At 41.0% G+C, this 21871-nt stretch overlaps 1 protein-coding gene across 1 annotated transcript in view; it reads right to left on the bottom strand.

The window, feature by feature from the left end:
- UBAC2 (UBA domain containing 2) overlaps positions 1–21871 on the bottom strand; it is a 195028-nt gene that overhangs the window by 54200 nt on the left and 118957 nt on the right. The window contains exons 5-6 of the mRNA XM_029074151.1: positions 18911–19034; positions 16707–16754 (exon numbers count right to left, since the gene is read on the bottom strand). Of these exons, the coding sequence (XP_028929984.1) occupies positions 16707–16754; positions 18911–19034 (172 nt within the window). The remainder of the gene's footprint in view (positions 1–16706; positions 16755–18910; positions 19035–21871) is intronic.

Genomic DNA, 21871 nt, shown 5'->3' with positions numbered 1-21871 from the left:
TTCAGTCAAAGAATGATCCAGGGCATCTCAGCCTAGTTCCATTTGGATACCCGAATAACCTGGAATTACAGAAATACCCTACCTGCTGAGGCACATTTTCAGAAATAGGTTATACAAGTGACTGTGCAGTACTAGGAAGTACCAGAGTAATCAATCAATCATATTTACTGAGCGCTTACCATGTAAAGAACACTGCACTAAGTGTTTGGGAGACTGCGCTTAATGAATACCATCATTACTATTATAAGAGACACATTCTCTGCCCACAGTTAGCTCATCCTCTAGATGGGGAGACAGAATTGATATTAAAAAATGACGGATATGTACGTAAGTGGTGCGGGGCTGGGAGAGGGATGAATAAAGGTTGCAAGTCAGGGTGACGCACAAAGGAATGGAAGAAAAGGAAAGGAGGGCTGAGAGGGAAAGGCCTTTTGGAGGAGATAGGCTTTCACTAAGGCTTTGAAAGTGGGGTTGGGGTCACTACCTGTCGGATATGAAAGGGGAGGGCATTCCAGGCCAGAGCAGAACGTGAAAAAGTGGTCGGCGGCGAGACACAGGTACAGCGAGTAGGTTAGCAATGAGTGAGAGAAGTGTACTCCAGGATTACCTGAAAGTAGCACCTCATGACAGGTTGAAGCCACTGAGTTGTGTAAGCGTGTAACAACCATTTCCTTTCTAATGGGGAAAGGAGGCGTAAAGTTATAGAAATAGCTCAATATTAAAGCGATCTTTTTCAACATCTCCTTTGAAAACAAAGATTCATAAATGTAGGAAACCTTGTCAGCAATTAAAAACCAAAGGAGATGACGATTCACTTTTTTCGAAAATCATGGTCTGTGTTTAAAAACAAATTCAGGCAACTTCAAAGTCAGGGACGAAGTAGGCCAGTGAATCACACTGAGCAACTAGTTAGAAGCATAGCCTCTAAAGGGGCAGGAATCCTCTTCAGTTGGACAAAAAGTATTGAACTGATGCAGACTAAATTGTTTTATCGGGAAGAAGTGAATTAAATGCAGAGAGAGAGAGAACATTTTTGTCAGAGAATGTGACACATGCATTTTAATCCCTTAAATGACTAGTATTTAAAGAGACCAGGACACTTGCACTGCAACAATATTCTAATACAAGTAAAATGAGAAGACATTTTCAAATATGCATAAGGAGAGTCATACGCTGAGTTTAGGCACTTAATGATGAAGGACTTGACAATCCTTTGGACATATGAATTGTACCATGATACATTAAAAGAATATTTTACCAAACATTTCCATACAGGGCGTTCACTTGCCGGGACAGAAAGTGGCATTTCAACACTCCAAAAGGGGAACAAGAGAGGCCATTTTCATTTTCTTTGTAGAAAAAACAACTGGTTAAAGTGATAAAGAAAAACATGATGAGAGACAGCCAATCTCTGTTAGGATAACAGTGTGAATATACAGTGTTAGAATTCTTTTGTGGTGTAACTGATATTTAATCTACTAGCGGGAATCTAAAATTAGCACTAGACAAATAACAGATATTTCAACCACCTCCTCACCATGGGCCTTATGTCCTTCCTTATGCTTAGCAGATTCTGTAGTTCCCCCAGGCTTCTCAGAATCAATTGGCCAATTAATGGTATTTATTGAGAGTTGACTGTGAAGAGAGCACTGTACTAAATCCTTAAGTCTTAAGGGCCATGAAAATGTGGCAAGGCAAATGGAAAACTGCAGCTTAGTCTAGGTCATATCATTGCCGTTGGTGGGACTATTTGGGTGTCTCTGCACAGTGACCTGGAGGGTAACAGGCATCTGCTCTGAGATGAAGCGGGGACAATTCAGGACTGCTTGGTTATAGTTATGGCTTGGTCCCCCATTGAGGTTCCTGGTCATCCTAATTAGCTAATTTTGAGCTCGTTGCTTCAGTTGGCAGGGAAACTTTAACACATACCTAGAAAGCCATGCAGTTCTCCTGTGGGCAAACCAGCGCCCTGTCCTTCTCGCTCCCCACATGGGGCTTGACTACTCCCTTCTAGAATGTAAACCTGTGGGCAGGGAATTTGTCCGTTTATGGTTATACTGTACTCTCCAAGGGCTCAGTGTAATGCTCTGCACACAGTGAACACTCAATAAATACGAATGACCTACTGACTACAGTTAGAGCAGAACAAATTATCCCACCTGATATATCAGATGGGGACTAATGATCTCACTTGCTGAAATGACAAGGGATGAAAAAGATACACAGAAGACACAAAAAAGATCCCTGCTCGGCCTCTTGTCTGCTGTTTGGCCTTGGGCAAATCACTTTACTTCTCTGTGCCTCAGTTACCTCATCTGTCAAATGGGGATTAAGACTGAGCGCCCTATGAAGGACAGGGACGGTGTCCAACCTGATATGTTTCCATCTACCCCAGTGCTTAGTAAAGTGCCTGGCACATAGTAAGCGCTTAACAGATACCATAATAATAATCATTATTATTATTATATACGGGTAGCAGGGATAAGAATTATGGAAAGGGTATTATGAAGGAGATATATCACCAACATCAACAGCAACAACCTAGTCCCTATTTTGTGCTGACCTAATAATAATAATGATGGTATTTGTTAAGTACTGTACCAAGCCCTGTCTTAAGCACTGGGGTAGATACAGGGTAATCATGTTGTCCCACGTGGGGCTCACACTTTTAATGTCCCTTTTACAGATGAGGTAACTGAGGCACAGAGATGTGACCTTGCCCAAGGTTACATAGCAGACAAGTGGTGGAGCCGGAATTAGAACTTATGTCCTCTGACTCCCAAGCCTGGGTTCTTTCCGCTAAGCCACGCTGCTTCTCATTCAGACAGACTACCACCATTTTGTATTGTAGTGGGCATCTACTGGACTCAAAGCACTGTGGGGACAATGCTGTAATGCATGCAGAGCGGTGAATTAGGTGCATGGGACTATATGACAAGCCTAAAAGATGCAATTCTAGACCTTGAAGAACTTAGTAAAGAAGCATACTTGTGAAACAAGAGTGTTCTTGTGGTACATAAAAAGTAAAGAAAATCTAACAGAGGTGAGAGATCATTGAAAACCCCTCAAACCAAAATATGTCCTAGCTCAAATTCAGGGCAAGCCTGTTTCTGCATTTATTTTTAACCAAAGACTCTTTTGAATTGGGATGTGAATACACATATTCACATCCCCATGACGATGAGTCGTTATTATGTTCTTAAAACAGCATAAAAATGAAGAAGTGGTAGGGTGTAGATAGGGTATTGACATCTTTCTAAACAATCCAAAAAAAAAAACAAAACACCTTTCAAATACAACTATAGAAAAAAACAACAACCCAGGATTTTTTGTGTAAATCTAAAAAAGGCCTTTATGTGAAAAGACTTTCTAAGATGAGAGTATTAATTGACTGGATATTTCAAAAGAATAATCAATGTACAAAACATGAATAATATAGTTCTGTATAGATGAATAATGGTCTCAAATTTTGGAATCTCTCAGAGTGAAAAATGGGGAGCCATTAAAACAGTTATCAGGTCACGGCTAATAGTCTGGAGAAAATGTCAGCCTACAGCGCTGTCTGACATATTACGGTAAACAAGCTTTCAATTCAATTTCAAAATGATCAGACTTGGAGGGAAAATTGAGTAACACAGAAAGGTTTAGAGATGTAGTATTTGTGAGCCAGTTCTATAATTAGTCCTGAGGACAAATTACGACCCGATTTCCTTGGGGAGGAGGAGCTGGACTCCCTAAAGATAATTTTTTAAAATATTATTCCTTTACATGTTCATTTGCAACCTGACAACCTGTAATTAGCTTAGTTCTTCTTTCCTGTGTTGTGGAAACAGGAAAATGGACTTCTGCTCTGTAAAATATTACTGCAATTTATCAGCTTCCTTCGATTTTAATCAATAGAAGCATTTTAAAGTTGCATATTGGGAAATATATTTCTAGACCTGGAAAAATGAATGATGCAGATCCTTATTCACAAAGAAGAAAGAGGAGCACCCTGACTAGGAAACATGAACTAAAATACACTAAAGGCTGATGATACATTTCTTGAGAACAATACGTTTTTTGGTCTCTATGGCAGCAGATAACAAAATGTCACGTGCTTTATATTTCCACCTATGAAATAAAGAAATTGGCTATTATGAGGTTTCTAAAATGAAGTAGAATCATAAATTTGCAAAGTTCTTCCTTGAAATAACAAATGCCCTGTATTACAATTACTTTTTCATTTTTAAAAGTGATGAAAAATCATTAGAGTGATTAGAACTTTCCAAAATGTAAAGAAACATAATTTATCATTTTGTCTATTGAAAATTATCTTTCATTAAGAGCAAAACCAAAAAGGGAAGTCACTAGTACTAGGAGGCATATTGTGTAAGAGGCAGCTGAAACACAAAAACTGCAGTTTCTTAAATTTTAGATTTTTAGCTTATAATGAGTGATTTAGGGACCAATAATTTTTTACACTTGAATAATTACCCTAAGTTAATCACAGGACACCAAGTCTTAGTATCTCACAGCGATAAAATGAGATTTTCCTGGAAAAGGCCCCAAGCAGAACATTTTTTTTCCTTCATAAAACTGACTGTTCTGGTCAAATTTACAAACTCATTTACTCCCTCTGATGAAAAACCATACATAGCAGTTTTATCATATATTTGTACCAATATCATAAACCCTCATTTACATAGGTAGATGATAAATAGATATGTGCCAAAGAGTTAAAAACACAGAGTCTGAGGAGGTAAGTTTAAATGAGCTCTAATGCAGACTTAACGTTTAATAAAATATAGACTAGCAGCTCAATGCTGGCAGTAGGAAATTGCCAGTAATCTTGGAATACAACGCGACTCTAAAACCCACACAAATCAAAACACACCTGGGCAAACACAACCACAGCACCTGGCTATGCTTGGAGCTAAAAACGGTCTGTAGAAATTGGGGCTCAGAAAAACAGGGGGAACAATACTTTGCTTTAGAAGAAAAACTGAAGACCAAAAGAGGAAATTTTTCCCTCCTCCTCCAAAAAAAAAAAAAATCACTGCAATCCACTGAAAATCAGTGGATAAATCAGAAACACTCTTCCCCAGCAGTTCCCTCATGGTCCCCAGTCAAGGAGCTAAGTGCCTGCCTCACTCCTTTAAGAGTTCAGACACAGAACTTTGTTCCCAAGAGAGCAGAACTGACCAAGTGCTACTGCAACTTTTCTTATTTACTTCATCACCACCAACAGCCAAAGCCTTAATTAAATGGCCCCCTTGGTGCAGAGCACTGAACTAGGAAAATGGCAAATATGATGATGACACTGGAGTCTTAATCCAGTGAAGAAGACTCGGCTACTAGAAGAAGCTGCAGGAAGGCACTGATTAGTGCTAGTGGTTTTTACAGCATCACTTACACTCTCATCCCCCATCAGTCAGGTTTCCATTGGGTCAGCAGACAAATGTGAGGAAAAAGTAGCGGTCTCTGTTCTTTATTAACCACACTTCTGATTTCCCATTGGTCTAATATTGCTAGTTTTTCACTTTTTCCTGGCTTAATCCTTCCCTGTCACTCTTAGGGTTTGATTTTGGACAAATTGTCAAAAGGAATTAGGGTAATTCTTTGGTAATTGGTGGAAATACTGCTGGCCAAGAAGAATAACTGAAAACGTGGAGGAGGTAATAGCAATAATGAAGGCATTTGTTAAGCGCTTACTATGTACCAAGCACTGTTCTAAGTGCTGGAGTAGATACAAGGTTTTCAGGTTGTCCCACATGGGCTCACAGTCTTAATCCCCATTTTACAGATGAGGTAACTGAGGCACAGAGAGGTTAAGTGACTTGTCCAAAGTCACACAGCTGACAAATGTCATTGCTGGGATTAGAACCCATGGCCTTGGGAGTCAGAGAACCCAACCCCGTGCTCTTTCCGCTAAGCCACACTGCTTCTCTTCTTTTTAAGGTACCATTGCCATCTGGTCTATATCTCTTCCTGCCAAATGAAACAAGTCCAGGAAAGCTGGGATAAGGAGGGGGAAGCAGGAAGAATTTTTATTTTATCGTATTTGTTTAGCACTTAGTCTGTGCCAAGCACTGTTCTAAGCACTGGGGTGCATGCAAGCTAATGAGGTTGGACACAGTCCCTGTCCTACATGGGGCTCACAGTCTAATCAGGAAGGAGAACAGGTACTGACTCGCCATTTTACAGCTGAGGAAACTGTGGCAGAGAGAAGTGAAGTGACTATCACACCATAGGCAACTGGTGGAGCCGGAATTAGAACCCAGATCCTCTGGGCTCCCAGACTCCTATTTTATCCACTAGGCCATGCTGCTTTCCTAGGCTGCTGGCATCAGTGGCAGTAATATCATCAACAAGAAGAGACAGAGTAGCCCCCCCTGCAAACAGTGGTGAAGAACCAAGCAGATGAGCATGAGCTGGGATTGACCAAGCTAAGAGGAGCTGCTGGAAATGATTAGGGTTTAGAGGAGTGGGAAAAGGGATCTCGGAACAGATCAGGAGAAGCAGCGTGGCTCAGTGGAAAGAGCCCGGACCTAGGAGACAGAGGTCATGGGTTCGAATCCCAGCTCTGCCACTTGTCAGTTGTGTGACTGTGGGCAAATCACTTAACTTCTCTGTGCCTCAGTTACCTCATCTGTAAAATGGGGATTAACTGTAAGCCTCACGTGGCACAACCTGATTACCCTGTATCTACCCCAGTGCTTAGAACAGTGCTCTGCACATAGTAAGTGCTTAACAAATACCAACATTATTATTATTATCATCAGGAGAGATAATCCACAAAGAAGCAAACCGGAAGAAGAAAATCAACACTTGTTGCATAATGACTGATGATGCACATAACTGGGCTCTTTGCAAAATATGGCCAATCTGCCTGTTCCTTTTTTGGGGTGAAGGGAGCTAATCTAAGCAATAAGTTTGCACATTCTTAGGATTCACTTCTGGACTCTTTAGCCTCATTGTGTACTTGAAGCAGATTCATTCTGAGCCTGTCCAGGACCTAAAGCTCTCCTCTGGGTGTTACGACTCAATTAACCCTGAAGGTGAATACGCCTCACTTGCCTCTCCGTCTGATTGGTCCCATTGTGGGAACTTGTCCATCAACTCAGTTTTATTGACCTCTCCCAAGCACTCTGTACACTGGAAGCGCTCAATAAATACCACTGAGATGATGATGATTCTCTTCACGGCTACCTGGCCACTTAATTCACTGTTTGGGAAAATTGCTGGAATCACTTTCTAATCATAGAAATTAGTCTGAGTCAGCAACATAGTTTGAATTATACCTGTGATCTATTTTTGTCAAGGTTTATGCAAATAAGCATGGAAAATTACAAGCCTAAAGAATAGCATCAGAATCATTGCTGCTAGGCTGTAAGTTCATTATGGGCAGGGAAGATGTCTGCTGATTCTGTTGTATTGTACTCTCTCAAGTGCCTAGTACAGTGCTCGTGCACATAAGTGCTCAATAAATAGGACTGATTGACAGATTGCTCTCAAGATGAGCTAGATAATTTTTCAAGATTTTCCAATTTTTCAAGATTTTTCAAGATGAGCTAGAGAACACAAGACTTAATTTCTCAGGCAAAATGAGAACTCAGTTCCCAAGGACAATAATGATATGGTCGAAAATTCCCTCCCTTAAGTATAAATACATGTATATGAAAAACGGAGAAAATACAAGCAGCCAACCTAAATCAGTAATTGTGAGATTCAGCATAAATGAGCATGATGCAATGAAGTTCAGCATCAGAACAATCAATTTCCAATAATGTTTACGTGCAGCTGCGGCTATCACCTCAGTGGGTCCACGAAATTTGTTGATAACATGCTTGACTCAGTTTTCAAAAACCCATTTTTGCCTTTAACCCAATAAACAAACTCAAGGGACAACTAACATGAAAATTCAGGAGTCCTATAAGTGGGAAGATTTTGTTCCTAAGAATCCAGTTTGAAACATCCTTCATTAAATGATTGAAAGAGAAAAAATTAAGTCTCAAAAGGAAAAAGACAAGGTTATATTGCGTTCTAATTACCACAAATATAAAACAAAATGCAAGATGCTTGGAGCAACTGTTCAGTGTTGTGCCATCAAATTTTAAAATTAGTATCAAGCACACTCATTTTTCCTTACTAGGGACTAAGCACTTCTTCACAGGGCAGAGGGAATATTCAAAAAAAGTTAAATCTGTAGCCTCTGCCCTCGACAAGCTTTCACTCCAGTACACAGAAACTGGTGAATATGCAAATGTTAATTAGTAAGAGGTTCAAAAAAATTAAACCTACATTGCTGGTTTCATCTCTGACTTCTACCTTCCAACTCTCACATTCGGGCAGCTGCTAAAGCCTGCTTAGAAGCAGCGTGGCTCAGTGGAAGGAGCCCGGGTTTGGGAGTCAGAAGTCATGGGTTTGAATCCCCGCTCTGCCACTTGTCAGCTGTGTGACTGTGAGCTAGTCTCCTCACTTCTCTGTGCCTCAGTTCCCTCATCTGTAAAATGGGGATTAACACCGTGAGCCTCACGTAGGACAACCTGATTACCTTGTATCTACCCCTGCGCTTAGAAGAGTGCTCTGCACGTAGTAAGTGCTTAACAAATACCAACATTATTATTATTTCCTGTATCTACCCACTCCTCTCCAACCAGACTACCACCAGCTTGACCTAAGCTCTTGTGGTTTCATGGCTGGAGTGAGTTCTCTTCTAATCTCCCTGCCTCCAGTCTCTACTGCTTCTCAATCTCTACTACATGCCGCTGCACAGGTCATCACTGTGAAGCATCGCTCACCTCATCTCTCTCCTCGGGATTTCTGCCAATGGCTTCCCATTTCACTCTACATCACGTGAAAACTCCTCAGGATCGACTTCAAGGTTCTCCACCAACTGGTCGCATTTTACATGTCCGCCCTCTTCATCCTCCATTCTCCATCCCAATCTTTGTTCCTCTTCTCATTGCACCGTAATTCCCTCACCAGCTAATCCAACAGACTTCAGCTCTCTCCAACTTCAAAGTTTTCCCCAAATTCCACCTCCTCTAATAAGCCTTCCCCATTAAATGCACATCAACCCACCAGTTACCTCTAGCAGATCCATAATTATTTATACCCTCCCTCAGGGTATGACTGACTGTACTGTAAATGCATTATTCTGACTACCTCACTTAGCAAAATCTTTATGTCTGTTTCTCCCATTAGAAGGTGAGATCGTTCTGTGGAGGAAACGGGGGTCTTGTGCCGTATTTTCCCGAGCACTTGGTAATAATAATAATGAAGGAGAAGCAGCGTGGCTTAGTGGAAAGAGCCCGGGCTTAGGAGTCAGAGGACATGGGTTCTAATCCGGATCTGCCACTTGCCTGCTGTGTGACCCTGGTCAAGTCGCTTAACTTGTCTGTGCCTGAGTTACCTCATCTGTAAAATGGGGATTAAAACTGTGAACCCCCTGTGGGACAACCTGATTACCTTGTATCTACCCCAGCACTTTGAACAGTCCTCGGTACATAGTCAGCGCTTAACAAATACCATTATTATTATTATTATTGTTAATATATTATTATCTGTTAAGCACTGATTAAGAGCCAGGCATTTTACTAAGCAATGGAAGAGATATAAGATAATTGGGGTGGACACAGTCCCTGTCCCACATGAGCCACATTCTTAATCCTTATTTTACAGATGAGGAAACTGAGGCCCCTACAAGTTAAGTGACTTGCCCAAGGTCACCCAGCAGACAGGTGGCAGGGCCCAGGTCCTCTGACTCACAGGCCCATTCTCTTTCCACTAGGCCATGGTACTTCTGCAGTGGTGCAGTGCATTACATGAGCTCACCTCCTCCAGGAAGCCTTCCCAGACTGAGTCCCCCCTTTCCCTCTGCTCCCCCTCCCCTCCTCTCCCTCCACCCTCTACTCTTCCCCCTTCCCCTCCTCGCACCACTGTGCTCATTTGTATATATTATTGATCACCCTATTCTGATAATGAGGTGTACATCTCCTTGATTCTATTTATCTTGATGATGTTGTCTTATTTTTGTTTTGTTTTGCTTTGCTGTCGGTCTCCCCCGTTAGACTGTGAGCCCGTCATTAGGCAGGGATTGTCTCTTTTGCCGAATTGTACATTCCAAGCGCTTAGTACAGTGCTCTGCACACAGTAAGCGCTCAATAAATGCTATTGAATGAATGGATGAATCCAGTGGGTGCTCAATCAATACCTTTACTACTTCATATTTACCAGCCTTAAAGACGGATTTTTATCTGTTAACTGGTTGTGGGCAAGGAACGGGTCTACCGCCGCCGTTGTATTGTACCGTCCCAGGCGCTCAGTACAGTGTACTGCACAAGGTAAGCACTCCAGAAATCTGATGGACTGATTGACCGATCTTGCCTCGTACTCAGTGGAAAACTGATACCAAAACAGCACATCTGTTAAATGAAAGTAATGACAGCAGTTGTCCAGGAAGACGAATGCCACTCACTAAAAGAGAATTAGCCAAACATGTTTTTCACTTTGAGGCCCTGAGTGAAACCAGACTAACTGATGAAGGACAGCTCACTGAGACAGGTGTTAAATGCTAAATATACATTCTACTGGAGAAGCCTTTGCCATCTTATACGCTTTGAATTTGAAGATTTAGACACTACTTAGTGTCACTCCTCCCAAATTTACCCAAGTGAGCAACTGATGATCTTATCTCGCTTCTAAAGTACAAGTGTTTCTTTTTTCCTTTAAATGGTATTAGTTAAGTCCTTACCATGTGTCAGGCACTGTACTAAATGCTGGGGTAGACACAAGCTAATCAGTTGCCAGGCAATCAGTCAGTCGTATTTTTCGAGCACTTATTGTGTGCAGACCACTGAATTAAATGCTTGGGAGAGTACAATATAACAACAGGTTCGACACGGTCCGTGTCTTCCTTTTGTGGGTCTCACGGTTTTAATCCCCATTGCACAGATGAGGTAACTGAGGCACAGAGAAGTGAAGTGACTTGCCCAAGGTCACACAGCAGACAAGTGATGGAGGCAGAATTAGAACTCAGATCCTTCTGCACCCCAGGCCCCTGCTCTACCTACTAGGCCACACTGCTTTTCCTCAGGCCCCACGTCTTTGTTCTTTTTGCTTTGTCCTGATTTATCAGCGCTTATGTCTCAACACCAGTGAATACTAATAAAGAGGAAGAAAAATACTATAAATATTTCAGAATCATGACAATGGAGCCACAATCTCACAAGCTGATTATCAAAGAGAATGTACATGGGCAGTGATGACTAAAATGTGGAGAAATGCCACAGGATGACAAAAGCTCGGAAAGCTAAATCGCAATGATTTACTCCTGCTTAATGAGTGTGCCAAGTAGGTTATTTTTAAGCACTTAGTACAGCCCTCTGCACACAGTAAGCACTCATTAAATATGACAGATTGCCTAAGATACTTGTTAAGCGCTTTGTATGTACCAAGCATGGTCCTAAGCACTGGGGTAGATATAAGTTACTCAGGTTGGATACATTCCCCGTCCCACATGGGGCTCGCAGTGTAAGTAATAATAACAATGTTGGTATTTGTTAAGCACTTACTATGTACAGAGCACTGTTCTAAGCGCTGGGGTAGATACAGGGTCATCAGGTTGTCCCATGTGAGGCTCACAGTTAATCCCCATTTTACAGATGAGGTAACTGAGGTACAGAGAAGTGAAGTGCCTTGCCCACAGTCACACAGCTGACAAGTGGGGGATCCGGGATTCGAACCCATGATCTCTGACTCCCAAGCCCGGGCTCTTTCCACTGAGCCATGCTGCTTCTCATAGGAGGGAATAGGATTTAATCTCCATTTTACAATGAGGCACAGAGAAGTTAAGTGACTTGTCCAAGGTCACACAACAGAAAGATGGCAAAACTGGGATTTAGAAGCCAAGGTCCTCTGACTCCTAGGCCTGTTTCCACTGGGCCACACTGCTTCTCTTCATTTCACAATTAACACCATCATCTTCCCCCGCCCACGAAAGAAAAAGATGCTACAGATCCGTTCATGATGTACCCCAAAGTAGCTTTCTCATTTTACCATCAGTAGGGCCTGAAAGTTGCACGGCTCATGGGAAGTGACAAGAGCGGGACTATCAAATCATATACAAGCAGTGTACAAAAAGGGCACTGAAACACCAAGCTGACTCCAAGTCAAGTTCTTCACGAAAGAAGACACCTGAAAGGAGCTTTGTAATAGCATTAGAGAAGCAGCGTGGCTCAGTGGAAAGAGCACGGGCTTGGGAGTCAGAGGTCTTGAGTTCGAATCCCGGATCTGCCACTTGTCAGCTGTGTGACTGTGGGCAAGTCACTTAACTTCTCTGTGCCTCAGTTACCTCATCTGTAAAATGGGGATTAACTGTGAGCCTCAAGTGGGACAACCTGATTACCCTGTATCTACCCCAGCGCTTAGAACAGTGCTCTGCACATAGTAAGCACTTAATACCAACATTATTAACATTATTATAATAGCACCATTTTGATCTATGCTCTTTTTCTTGATTTTCACAAGCTAGTCTAGTCTGTCCACTGCAGTGACCTGGAAACTCTGCATTACCACTACATATTGATTGCAACTATGCTTCACTACATCTTTAAAAAAACCCAGAATCTGCACACAGACCCTACTATTCCCTTTCTTCTCCCTTGCCCCCCAAGCAAAACTGTGGATTTGAACACTGCCTCAGTAATGGTGAGCTCACTGGACCTCACTGTTGGTGGGGTCCCATTGGATGAACAGCACAGCTCGTAGATGATACGTAGATAATGAGAAGCAGCATGGCCTAATGGAAAGAGCAGGGGCCTGGGAGTCGGAGGACCTGGGTTCTAATCCTGACTCTGACCTTTGTCTGCTGTGTGGCAAGTCACTTCACTTCTCTGGGCCTCATTACCTCATTGTAAAATGGGGATTGAGACTGTGAGCCCATGAAGGACACAGACTATATCTAATCTAATTATCTCGCATCTAACCCAGTGCTTAATACGGAGCCTGGCATATAGTAAGCGCTTAATACTATAAGAAAAATGGCACAGCTGACCTAGTTCAAGAGGCCAGTTACATCTTCTGAAGTGGGTTCAGGTCTCATAGCCAAAAATAAAATACTGGACAATACAATGCACACACATACACACACATTCTCCTACTTAAAGATGATGCTCCAAACCTGGTGATGGACACACAAAGATTGTTCTGTGTCCATGGCCACAAAACAAAATGTGTCCGTGAATCCTCAAAAGCAGGCATTGTTTTCTCTCATCCAGTTTACATACCACTGCTGAGCGAGACACTCACATGTGCCGTATAGATCACTGACGTCTTTTCGCTTCCCCGTGGCCACCACGACAGCTTCGAAGACGTTTGGTTCATCATAGGCTCGATGCCCTGCTGTTACCAAAGTCTCCCTGACAACCTCCCAAGGGACTTCTTGATTCAGTCTTCTACAACTTGCCTACTTGCGCTTCATCGGCGAGCACACCGCTTAGGTAGCAAAATCCGTTGCCAACATTTAGCTCCGGGTTCTCAATGAAAATCTTTCTTTGTGCATAGGATTTGCCGGGTACAGACTGGTACCCGTAATCATCCGCATTCACCAAGGACCTTCTCTGGTCCAAGTACTGGAGTAGGGGCTTGCGAACGTACAACTACGATAGCAGCCACCAGGCCCTGCCTCTGAAGACCTTACAGTTGAATGAGGAAGACAGGAGGGCAGAAACTGGCAAACATTCAATCATTTTTAAAGGACGCACAGAGATCCAGACGATAAAAGCAAAAGTAGGCAAATAAACACACCGAGAGATAAACCTGAGTGGCAGGGTAGCCAACATGGGGTCATGAACCGAGTCACCTCTCACAGCTTTTTTCTTGGAAGTGGTGATTCTAGTGGCATTATTAATTCCTGTGGCATTTTCGGTATAAGGCAGGACGACAACTCCTGAGCTCAGCTGAACTTACACACGTGGAGAGACTTTCACCATTGATAGCTTCAGTTTTGACTAAAAAGAATACCTCTACTCAGGCTGAATGTGGAAAAGTCTCCTAAAGTGAAGGATCTCTGTACCAAGCTCGAGAATAGCTCCGCAGCAAAACACTGAGAACTCTGTGCTTCTGACCCTAAATTAGGGTATTTAAAAATTACTTTACACAAACTTATCAGGGAGTCATTTACAGTATTATAGCGAAAGGCAAAATTCTTTGGAAGCTAAATACTGAATATAATTTCCAATTCATGTAACAATGCTTATTTCCTGAATTTATTATTACCTGCAGAAACAAGGAAGTGTGCTATTCATTACGGTAAAAGCTTTATTATAAAACCTAAGTGGGTTGCGTAGGTTTCACTTGAACACTACCGAGGCTGGGAACCTCACCTCCCCTGCTGGAGAAGCTGGTGGGGGAAGGGCACGAGTCTGACTTCTGAACATCTGGAACATCATGAAGCGTATGGCTTTCGGACCCAGGACGACCCTGCCTGGAGCGGTGAGAAGCCCAAGACTACTCCATCCTGGCACTGATGGACAGCTGTCATCCTTATAAGCTGTACTTGTATTTCTTGTACGGTGGAAATGCTGCCATTTAATGAGTAAACTGCCCATTACTAATTCCCTGGCTATTTTCTTCCCCTAGCTCTCTCCCACCTAGATTATGTGCCCGCCACTGGCCAGAGATTTATTTCCTTAATAAATACTTGATCGATGTTAAAAAAAAGTTGAGTCAGCATGTTATTCTAAAGTTACATTACTCCTACAGCTCAGTTATTTTCACAAGCAACCCCAAAGGATATTAGGTTTGAGAATTTTAAAAATTGCCTATGTTGGTGTTAGAGTGAGATAATACTTAAATGTTAATGTGTTTTTACGATCAATCATCTGGGGTTATAGCCTGAAAATTTCCCAGGCCTCCCCCCTTGTACTTAGGTCAATCTTTTTCTCTCCCATATTTTAGTATGAATGCAGGTGGGTCCTCAGGATTGTGGCCAACATTTATGAAAACTAAAACTAGGTTTTCATGCTCCACCCACCTTTATACATATGTGACCATAATGCTAAATGTGAGATTACCACAGGGATGAATGACTGCATCGCTCAATCAGCAGTCAGTATTTTCTGAGTGTCCGCTGCATGCAGAGTACTGTCAGGAGGGCATGGGAAAGCACTATTGAGTAAGAGACCCTGTCCCTAGGCTACAATCTAACAGGGAGAAGAAATAAGGAGGCCTGTTCCAGATACCTGAGCATCTTAACAAAGACGGTTTTTCAAACCTCGGTATACGCATGAGTAAATCTGATTCCCCTAGTTCTGCTCACTCTTCCCCTTCTCTCTTTGTCTGGTTCCAGCCGCAGACAAGACTTTTGCATCATCAAATTGGTAAAAACTCATGTGATTTTCCTACTCGTCTTAGGCTTCTCTTGACCCATTCTTCCCCTTTTGCTCCATGCTGCTCTTCTTCGGTTCTGTTTCTATTATGAATCAAAGTCCTTCATTCTTCTCTTCTGCTGCTGTTTTCCTCTTATTTATCATCTAATGTAACTTGGTGATTTGCAAAAATCCCAAACCTAAATCAAGTGGATGGTCAACACCTGTATGGTGTTTAAAGTTTAACTGAGCTCATCAGGCGTCATCAACATCACCCCCATCATCAACATCATCATTGACAGGAGCATTTATCTATCTTTATGTATGGGTCCACTGTAGTGAAGAGCCACAGGGTGCAAGGTAATGAACTGATCACCTACTATGGATGAAGGACTGAAATGAGTACTTACCATATGTACAGTCTCATGTCTACGGTTTTCAGAGCTATATACTGAGCACCTACTGCCTGTAGAGTATTATACTGAGGGCCAACTGGAAGCAGAAGACTGAACTAGGCATCTAGTAAGTACAGAGCACCACACAGAGCACTCTATTCTGCACTCACTACTCACAAAGTACTGTACTGAACATCAGAAGCAGTGTAGTGGATGACTTTAGGATATGACTGCACTCAATAATAATTATGGTATTCATTAAGCGCTTACTATGTGCCAAGCACTGTTCTAACCATTGAGCACTGTTCCAAGGATATGGTGACCGCCTGAAGGCAGCTGAAGGGAGAGGTAAGTGTAACCACGTTGTCAAATACATGATGGCCGAAAGACTACTCGCATAGGTACACATGATCTAATAAACAAAAAATGCAAATAAATAAATCACTACTAACCAGGTAAACACATGAGTGTCAGGACCAGGAAGGTGGAGTATTAGGCCAGAAAGATTTTTTTGGAAGAGGTAACTTTTTAGCAAGTTTTGAAGGAGGAGAGGGACATAGTTAGGCCAAGCTGAGGTGGGTAGCGGAGGATGGAGGTTAGGTAGAGCTGCATGGGGATGGAGTTCCAGGCAGGTAGAAAGGCTTGAACAAGAGACCAGATATGGGGAAACCCCAGTGAGGTACGATTACAATGAGAACCAAGAAGCCAGAAAAGTATCCAGGATTTGAGAAGAACAGTTTGGTAATCGTTTTAAAATTGGTAGCTGTCAGACTTAGACTTCATATTTTTAACTCTACAGTGCTGGATTTGTGTGATAAACTCATTTATTAATATGTTTGGAGAGCACAGTATTTTAAAATGCATTATGTGCGATTATTTTATTTATGTTCCAGTACACTTCTGCCCACAAAATAATTTTCTAGATGAAACAATGACTAGAAGAAAATTACAGACTTACCAGTCCACTTATGGCTACAATCCAGATATAGGTCCCTGAGGTTAAAAGCTATGAAGGAAATAAAAGAATTGATTTAAGAATGTTCTCATTGATCACTGAACCCTACATCACATTTGTCTTCAAATGGTCCTTTAATATAAGTATAACTAGTTCAGATTTTTTTTTTTACATTTTGATCCACTTCACCGTAACCGGCAGTTTAACAAAGCACTCATATTAAATCAAAGTCATTTGGTGTAGGGGAGTCTTTCAATAAAGGCTGTATTTGATAACAGAATTCATTGCATCTAACAGTGAAGGCTAGAACCACACTTTTAAGCAACTGCAGCTTCTTGGGGTAACAACTACTCTTTATTCCAAGAATATCTATAGTGCCCATAAAATTAAACACAATAAACATGAAATGGGGAAGCTCTTAAATAAATATATTAATACAAAACTGCCCAGTTGTAGTTTTAAAGAATTAAACAATTCAAATTAAATATAAAAAAGATTAAACCATATGCAGGCTCAAACATCATTAGGACACTAAAACGTTAGAACAAAATCTTATGGTTTAGAAGAAAACTTAGGGCTGGATTAAATCCATAAAAAAATGGTAGTGATGGATCAGGAAGGTAGCAACAAAAGCATGAAATAAAAGGAGAAAACAGGAGGAAAAACTGCTGAAAATACAAAGCTGCTGAAAATGGCAAGGAACTATCCAGGGGGATGAGTGAAATAAAAAAATGGAATCCTAAATGAAAGAATTTCCTCTTTCATTTTCAAACCTAGGAATTCTTAGGTTACAGAATTCTCAGGTTAATTCCTAAATTGAGAAGCATCATGGCCTAGTGGAGTCAGAAGGACCTTGATTCTAATCCCAGCTCTGCCTCTTGCCTGCTGTGTGACCTTGGGCAAATCACTTCACCTCTCTGTGTCTCAGTTCCCTCAAATGTAAATTGGGTATTAAGACTGTGAGCCCCAAGTGGGAGATGGACTGTGTCCAACCTGATGATCTTGTATCTACCCCAGTGCTGACACACACTGGGCACTTAACAAATTCCTTAAAAAAGGTACTTCCCTCTAGACTGTGAGCTCATTTTGGGCAGGAATGTGTCTGTTGTTATATTGTACTCTCCCAAGAGCTTAATATATGCACACAGTAAGCGCTCAATTAATACAATTGAATGAATGAACGATTATTCATTATTATTACCGTAAGCCCGTGAACAGACTGTAAGCCCGTTGGTGGGCAGGGATTGTTTCTATCTGTTGCCAAATTGTACATTCCACATGCTCAGTACAGTGCTCTGTACATAGTAAGCCCTCAATAAATACTATTGAATAAAAAAATGAAGGGGAAAAGGTATATTTTGTTTGGGAACAAAAAGGCAAGATTGCTTTATGTGGGAAAAGGAACACTATGTGAATGGGTCCAATGGCAAAGGCATGGATGACATCAAAACTGACAACCAAGTTTTTAAGCTCCAGTCGATTAAGAAAACATAAAAATCACAAAAAGCAGTTAAGGGAATGCTGGGCGTCATTTTGAAATTAAGCTGTTCATTCCTATGTATCTGGCATGAATAAGGCCCAGCAGAACTTTTCAGTGCATTCCACTAAGGAGTGTTATTTAATGAGCTCACTAATCAATCACTTTCTTTTAAGAATAAGTTCCAGAGAAGCCAATGAAGATAGTTGTGTCATCAGGCAGAAAGACGTTACCATGTCTATTCATTAGAAAAGAGAGACGTTGGAAAATTTACTTAATTGACAAAGTTTTTGTGAAGCCTGAAAGTTTAGGTATATAAAGCATATCTGACTTCTTGGGCATAAAGCACTGCTTGACAGCATGTTCATAATTGTTAACCCTGACAATGATTTTCCATTTCCTATCTTTTAATATTTCTAATGTGTTTCCACATCGTAACATGATTTTTAAGGTATCTTAAAGCATTACAGCCTTATGAAATTAAAATGTTTTCCACTGGTACCCTGATGAAGAAAACACTTACTGTGAACACAGTTATCTGATTACTTATTGACTATGAAAGGTTTCAAGAATCGAGTAACTATTGTACTTTTTCCAGTAACACTTCCCTTAAATGTTGATAGAGATCTCAAGACCAAATTTCTGGAGGTAAACTTTGAGAGAAATGAGAAAAAGCATAAAACACTACCTTGTTACAGGGAAAGGTGAACATGTGAAAGACATACTGTACCTGAAGGCCCAAAATGTAAATCAATGTCTTGTTTGTGATGGAAAACTGGCCCAATATTTGTGTCACTTGCATTCTTGGAATGGAGCGATAAAATGGTACAAATAGAGCAAATATGGGTCCCAGACTGTGGGGGGAAAAAGGAAAGAAAAGTTATTAAATATAAAACAATTGGAAAAATTAGGAGCACTAAGTTTCCGCCGTCATTTCCTTCTAACTGATTTTTAGAAATCATTGCAAAGTATTGCACAGATTTGATATGTACTTTGCTACTAGTTTCCTACACTTTTGTAAAACTCATATTGTTTTAATATTAATTTATGCAACAGAAATCTGTCTTCTGGAAAACAATTTCTTAAGTGCATAAACTCATCAGTAGACAAAGTGCTCTTTAATCTTTTCCAGAAAGCAGGACAGTAGGAAGGAAAGCAGTGGAGTTAACTCCAGTTGTCTTCCTCCAGAAAAGAATGCCTCACATTTTCCTATGCTTTTAACAGTAATTTCTTCTCTTTAAATAGTGACTAGTAGAGTTAAAATGAATTAATCCTGTATCCCCCCCCCCCCCCACCCACTAAAACTTCACTGTAACTGGTAAAGTTACAGTGGCTGGTTGATGCAGTTAGAGGTGTTATCAGAATCACTTTTTGGAACCATTTTCCATTAGCTGTGAGATAACTCTCGGAATCATTATACATTATTGAGAAATATGTCTTCGACAAGCTCAAAGGCATTATCGAAAAAGAGAACACATACCAAAAATTGAACACAAACCCACACAAACCAAATACACGTCATCACTGGTAGTGCTTGAGAAAGCTGAAAAATGTGCCCAGGTGCAAATAACTCAGTGGAACGAAAGGTAGAAAAGAGGAGTAAAGCACACTAAGACCACTTAGGAACCCATATCAAGGAGAAAAAGCATGAGGCACTTAGCTCAAGGGACCGGGACAAAGCTTCTTTAATAAGAAAATACCATATTCGGGTTCCTAGAAGAAAATGTGCTCAAAGCACTTGAAATAAAAATAAATAAAACAAAACTAAGTGAAGTTTTGCATGAAAATTTCTAGGAAAGCAGTGGGATAAACCACTAAGAAAATTCCTATCCCAACTGACAAAAGGAAACTATTTTATTTTCCTAGAGTGGATTTAGAAAAAAATGGATGCTACGGCCACAGAAATGACCATTTTCCTTCCTCCTCCACCTTCCTCTTGGACTTTAGTCCTTTCTCCTTATGCTTTTAGTTTAATAATAACTGTGATATTTGTTAAGCGCTATGTGCCAGGCAACGCACTGGGCACTGAGGTGGATACACACAAATGGGCTTGGACTCAGTCCCTGTCCCATGTAGGGGTTGCAGTCTCAATCCCCATTTTACAGATGAGGTAACTGAGGCATAGAGAAGTGAGGTGACTTGCCCAAGGTCACACAGCAGACAAGTGGCAGAATCAGGGTTAGAACCCCTGTCGTTCAGAGTCCCAAGCCTGTGCATTACTGTCCGTTGATGAATGATTTATATTTTATAACCCTCAGCACTTTGAAGTCTGGACACTTATCCCTTTGTAAATGCTGCCCGAGTTCTGCTATTTGCACCTTAATTCACATACACACATCTTTTCCTTAGTTGCCCAGGCCTCCACAAGTTTCTCTGCCTCCCAGCTATAGTAATGGTAGAAGGATGTGGGTACCTTTGTGTGTATTCCCTTTACTCCATGATAACTACTGACAGGGATAAAAATACCATTCCTGAGGCAATCTCTGTTCTCCCTAATAGTACACCCACTACAGATCTATAAAGCATTTTAAAATCGGGTACACTAAAAAAAAAAATAGCATGGAGTAGTGGATAGATCATGGAACAGGGAGTCAGAAGGTTGCGAGTTCTGATCCTGACTCCACCGCTTATCTGCTGTGTGACCTTGGGCAAGTCACTTAACTTTTCTAGGTCTCAGTTACCTCACCTGTAAAATGGGGATTAAGACCGTGAGCCCCATGTGGGACAGGGACTGTGTCCATCACAATTTGCCATATCCATTCCAGTGCTTAGTAGAGTGCCTGGCACATAGTAAGAGCTTAACAAATATTATAATTATTTGCTTGCATCCACCCAGCACTTACTACAGTGCTGGGCATATAGTAAATGTTTAACAAATACCACAGTTATTATTATTCTGATCCACATGTTTGTCTTAATCCCAAGCAGGTACACAATCCACAAACATTTTTTAAATACTTTGGGGTATTTCTGGTAAACATAGTTATGATAATCAATGATATTTATGATCAGCAATGGCATTTATTGAGCACTTGCTGTGTGTACAGCACTGTACTAAGCACTTGGTACAGATGCAGACATGATCCATGCCCACAAGAACTTTACAGTCTACAGGAGTAGGTTGTAGCACTGTCGGTAGCATTGTTAGCATATTCTATTTAAATATCCTTTAAAGTGTGCCTTTTTTCTACTATCCTTTAAAAGTATTATGTGCTTTCATAAGACTGGATATGGGTTTTGTTTTTAAAACAAGGGATATTTATGTGATTTGTAACACAGAGTAACTCATTTGCCTGAAGAAAATTATATTTTGTATTTATGATCTTCCATCAGAGACTCTGTACATTATTCTACTTCACAGTAGTTCTTCTACGCTTGCTTACTAAATAGTGACTTTCTAATTAATCATCTTTGAAGTAGAATTTACATCTGAGATCATATCATATGCAATTACCGAAGGGAATTTTTAAAGACATAATTTAAAACTCTCTTTGTTCATGAGAAGTTTAAAAAAAATCCCTTTATTCACTGCCTGTTTTGTAGAAAGATAACAGAATCCCTGCCATGACACTTGCATTCTATCCACTCTGCTCTCATGATCAAGACTATCATTTCTTCCTATACGGTACAGAGACTGCTATGAATAAATGGGTTAAGTGTGGTGTCTTTTTCTCAAATTCCTCCTCACAGA

Source organism: Ornithorhynchus anatinus, chromosome 10 (assembly GCF_004115215.2).
Source record: "Ornithorhynchus anatinus isolate Pmale09 chromosome 10, mOrnAna1.pri.v4, whole genome shotgun sequence".
NCBI lineage: Eukaryota > Metazoa > Chordata > Mammalia > Monotremata > Ornithorhynchidae > Ornithorhynchus > Ornithorhynchus anatinus.
The sequence above is the reverse complement of the archived record's forward strand: the minus strand, read 5'-3'. Positions and strand labels throughout refer to the sequence as shown.